General features: G+C 47.9%; 1 protein-coding gene across 1 annotated transcript; it reads right to left on the bottom strand.

The window, feature by feature from the left end:
• Nucleotides 1-110: 110 nt before the first annotated feature.
• Nucleotides 111-2,848, bottom strand: GARIN3 (golgi associated RAB2 interactor family member 3). Its single transcript, XM_054567898.1, has 3 exons — nt 2,240-2,848; nt 1,322-1,571; nt 111-1,018 (listed from the first exon to the last, which is right to left on the bottom strand). The coding sequence occupies exons 1-3, from the start codon at nt 2,846-2,848 to the stop codon at nt 111-113; spliced, it is 1,767 nt and encodes a 588-aa protein (XP_054423873.1).
• Nucleotides 2,849-4,950: the final 2,102 nt, after the last annotated feature.

Here is a 4,950-nt window from a genome sequence, read left to right as displayed (position 1 = left end):
CATTACTTTTGGAGTTGTATGGTGTCCTTTATTAAAGAAAGTGGGCATTGTCTCCAGGGATACCTCTGTGAGGCTGGGTCTCCATTGCTGCGTCCTGCCCTGGCTCCTATTTAAATGGGTTTGGTTTCTATGAAGATCGTCTCCATCGTCTCCGATGTCATGGTACCACAGATCTCCAGATCCTGGCCACCTGGGCGTTTCTCTACTTTGGCCTCTATGTTGCGCTTCCCTACCTTCTTAGCCATGAAATCCATCTCTGTGTCATGTGATGAGACCTCAGTTTTCGAACCACGAGTGACTCTGAAACTTCTGAAGAAAGAGCCAATCTTACTGGATTTCTTACTTAAATGACCTGAACTGCTAGATCTGCTCTTCCCTAGTTTGTGGGCTGTCCTCGACTCCTTTGTGGTGGCACTGTGGCTGGTGCTCTTGTGAAAGCTGTGTCCTCTGCCCTTGACGCTGCTCTGCCCTTTTTCTTTTTTGTCACCTCTTGTGCTTTTATGGCCAGACGATGACTGTTGGGAGGATGATTTCCGGGCCGACTTGCTCCCTCTTGGCCTGTGGTGGTGGGAACTTTTCCTCGTGGAACTTCTGTCCTTCTTTTCTCTCTTTTCTTTTTTTTCCTTCTGAGCCTCAGCTCCAGGCTGGGAGACCTTCTGGCTTCCATCCCGTTCACTCATGTAGCCTTCACTCTTCAGGGTTGAGACAAGGGGCCCAGTCACTGAACCTTTAGCTCTTTTTGTGGCAGGATTTTTGGTTGTCACTGGGCCTGCAAACGCCAGGTTGCTCGCCGTGGAGGCACTGGCAGCCCCCGTGGTCGCGATGGAAGTACCTAAGGAGGATGAGCTGGAAGCACCCACCAACACCAAATTCGTACCCTCTGAGGATATGTTGGCAGCACCTGCCACGGCCTTGCTGAATCCACTTTCTCCTGGGCCCTTGGCGGTGGCTCCAACCAGGGCTGAGCCTCCCTGGCCTGTGCCCACATTTTTGGTTGCTGCTATGCTCAAAGCACCTGCTGTGGGGCTTGTTCCTGCTCCTGCTACCGCCATCCCTGCTGTAGGGCTTGTTCCTGCTCCTGCTACCGCCATCCCTGCTGTAGGGCTTGTTCCTGCTCCTGCTACCGCCATCCCTGCTGTAGGGCTTGTTCCTGCTCCTGCTACTGCCATCCCTGCTGTAGGACTTGTTCCTGCTCCCACTACTGCCATGTTTGCTATACGGTTTGTTCCCGCTCCTGCTACTGCCATGCTTGCTGTAGGGCTTGTTCCTGCTACTGCCACGTTTGCTGTACGGTTTGTTCCCATTCCTGCTACCGCCATGCTTGCTGTAGGGCTTGTTCCCGCTCCCGCTACTGCCACGTTTGCTGTAGGGCTTGTAGCTCTTCCTGCTACTGCCACGCCTGTGGCTGCCCGCCTTGCTGCTCCTTCGGCAGTACCTGGAGTTTTGCTGGTGGAAGGTGAACCGGGCATTCTCTCTCCCCCAGCATAACCAGAAGAAGTGGCTCTGGACACATCACAAAGCTTGTGAAGCCTCACGCTATCCCGATCCCCTTCTCCATGGAGTTCTGAGATCTGTGCCAATGGGAGGACAAACAGGTGAGACAGAGATGACAAAGCGAGGCCACAGCAGTCTGCTCTCTCTCATCCTGGAGCACAGCGACTCCAGAGCTTCTAATTAGAAGAACCTCTATAGTCTTTCCATCTAAGCTTAATGGTCACATGGGATGCCACGTCCCAGCTACAGCACCCCTGTCAGTCAGTCACTCAGTTTTGCTTGGATAATGCCTATGCCATGGAAAGCACTGATAAAGCTCCCAATCTTGACACACTTTTAGTTTGCACACTTGTGCTTATTTCTCTGCAGAACAGATTCTTACAAGTGGAATTGCAGGGTTGGGGGTTTTACCCGTTTTCCATTTCAGTGGCTGCTAAAAGAAATTATGCATGTGCAGGCGCACAGAGGGGCTATGCTGATTTTAATCAGCAATGGTAGTCTCAGAGAGACAGAGGAAGGAAGAGACCACCTGGGCCTTGCAAATTTGGCCTTGGGAGACAATTGGGAGAAGCACTTGGAACCTCCCCAGTGTGGTGAGTGCCATCGCGGGGGCCCTGAGCCTTTTAAAAATGGAATGCATTTCCCAGTTGAGCTTTAGCGACCGCCAAAGGCTTTGTAGGACCCGCTTTGCTCTGCTCTCCCAAAGCCCCCTGCCCCATTATCTTGAGTCTCTGTAGATGCTTACCACCAGGCTTTTGTCATCCTCTATGGTCGCCGTGTCCCCAGTTTGTTGTGTTGGGGTACTGCTGCAACTCTCCACTGGTGGCCTCAGGAGATAGACAAGTTTTTCCCAATAGCAAAATAGGTCTTCTCGTGCATCTGGAGAGGGACACAGCTGCAGATAAAAAGTACGGCCAGTAGCCAGCTTCAGGCGCAGCTGCTGTTTCTCACGGTTGTGGATGGAGATCTTGACGAACTTCAAGGGCAGCAGCCTGGTGAGCTCCAGGGTCTTCGTGGGCTTGCGACCTCTCCCCTTGGTGGGCCGGGCGTGTTTGGCATGCTCGTCACAGATTTTAGTTGGTCGAGCCAGGAGCATGACGTCAGGTAGTGGGAGGATGGGGCTGGTGGATGCGATGCCCACTGTCACCATGCGGACACGGTTGTGCACATCAATCATCTCTCCTTTCTTGCTAATCTGGATAAAGTCACTCTCAAACATTGGTGCATACTTGAAAATATCATACTCTCCTCCCTTGTACAGTTGTCGTTGCAGGTCCCCCATAGAGGTATCAAACACACCCATGGAACGGTAGCTGCGGGCCGTGTAATAAGGTAGCAAACACTCACTGCTCATGGTTCTCTAAATTTAAGACAGTTCCACCAGCCACTAATCGAGTCTCCGAGAGAGAGGGAGTGAAGGCAACTGCCCATCTCCCTGCAGGGCTCTGCCTAGACCTCCTTACACCACTGCATTTACCCTTCACAGTCCTTTGTGACCTGTCACCATTACATACCCCTTTGTCCAGCCTCCAAGCAGCCACCCCCTTGGGGCACGGTCACCAGTCTCCCCCCAAACCAACCACCACTTCTAAGGGTCACAGGCTGACCTTGCCAGGGTACAGGTGTGGGTAGCCTGGATATTCTTTCTAATCAAAATGTTGGGATGCATAATAGATGAAGCCACCCTGTTCTTGTAATATATTTGGGTTGTTTCCAGTTTGTTTGTTTTTTTGTTGCTGTTACAGATACCCCTGTAACGGTCATCTTCCTGCAAATATATTTTTGCTTTTGCTGAAAAACTGCCTGGAGTGGGCTGTGGACTGGTGATTGTTGTTCTCCAAGTGCCCAGTGAGTAGCACAATGCCAGCAGGCACTCAGAAGTTGGATGAAGTTATTGAATGAATGGTCCAAAGGGGTTTCTGCTACCTATCAAAACTAGAGTCCCACTTGTACAGTGGTTTTCAGGGTATGGAGAATTTCTCACCCATTTCCTCATTCGAAGGAGGTTAATTTTGAAAACCATCATTTTATGGTTAGGGACGGAGGCCCAGGATTATCTTGCTTAGGGTCAGAATGCAGAGCTGGGTTCTAGCCTAGGTCTTGGGATTCAGGTCAGAGATTTTTCTCTGCCTCCAGCTGCACGGCTCACTGTTAGACTCTCACTGTGCTCCAAATATAGAATTGTTTGTTGTTAGTCATCTATGTGGGGACTCACAGGGAACCACAGGAATTCATAAAAGTTCTTGAATCACCATAGGATTTCCCACACTGGTATGTCTACTTCACTCTTGATGTCTACCTGATAAACCACTGATGCTCGGTTTCTTTGAAAAGCTCTTCGGAGAAATTATGGCAAAGACGTCTTTCTGGAGTTTTTCTTTTTCAGTTTGCACAAGGTGAAAAATCCAAATTCCCCCTCCCTCAGTTAGAAAACTACTGATATAAAATACATCCCCCAAGGTCAGTGATTACTCTGTAAAGGTCTTGAAATAAACTCCCACCCCCAAATGTTCTTTTTTATATCCCTAGAGTCTACTGCAGTATCTGGCACATGGCAACTTTTCAATAAATATGAACTTGCTTGTGCCCATTGAGATTCATTCCTTCATTTGTTTATTCAACCACATGTATTGAGCAAGTACTATTTTCAGGACTAGCCAGAAAGTGGAAATGCAAAGATAGACTCTACCTCTGATGTGCTAAAATGCTTTTTCTAAGGATGTTAAATGGCTTCTCCAAAAAAAAAGAACAAAGTGGCTTACATTTTACTGTACAGAGATAATCACATAAAGTTAACACTATTAGGTTTAAAAATAAGAAATAAGATTTTTCTAGATTATACCTGATCCTGTATTCTCATAAGTCCATTTCTGATGAATGATTACTAATGAGAGAAATCAATCATATTATTGAGAACGTAGTATAAATCAGGCATGGTGCTACCCACTTTACATTTTAAAAAATTTTAATGCTCACAACAGCCCTGTAAAATATAGGTACAACTATTATCCCTTTTTCAAAGAGGAGGAAATCAAGGGTCAGAGAAGTTAAGCAACTTCATCAAGACCACAGAGACCAAAAGCACATAGAAGCCCCCAAGCGTGAAATGGCGTAACTGCAGTAGACTAGGACACACAAATAGCAGGCAAATATACAAGTACTATGCAGCATAAATTCATCCATTCACTTAATTGTCTACTTTGTACCAGGCCCTGCCCTAGGTGCTAAGGATATAGCAGTAGACAAAAACAAACATCCTTGCTGTCATGCAGCTTGTATCTAGACAGTACATGAGTAAACTATATGGTATGTCAAAAGCTCAAAAGCACTACGGGGAAATATAAAGTGGGCAGTGGGGATGGGGTATGTGCAGGGGGTGGGGAACTAGTGGCGGTTATCAAGGAAGACCCAATGAGAAGTGACCTTTGAGCAAAGACCCTAAACGAGTTCAGGGAA

Source organism: Pteronotus mesoamericanus, unplaced genomic scaffold (assembly GCF_021234165.1).
Source record: "Pteronotus mesoamericanus isolate MK-2021 breed Mesoamerican mustached bat unplaced genomic scaffold, CSHL_Meso_final contig_2, whole genome shotgun sequence".
In the NCBI taxonomy this organism is placed as follows: domain Eukaryota; kingdom Metazoa; phylum Chordata; class Mammalia; order Chiroptera; family Mormoopidae; genus Pteronotus; species Pteronotus mesoamericanus.
This window is presented reverse-complemented; position numbering and strand designations above follow the sequence as displayed.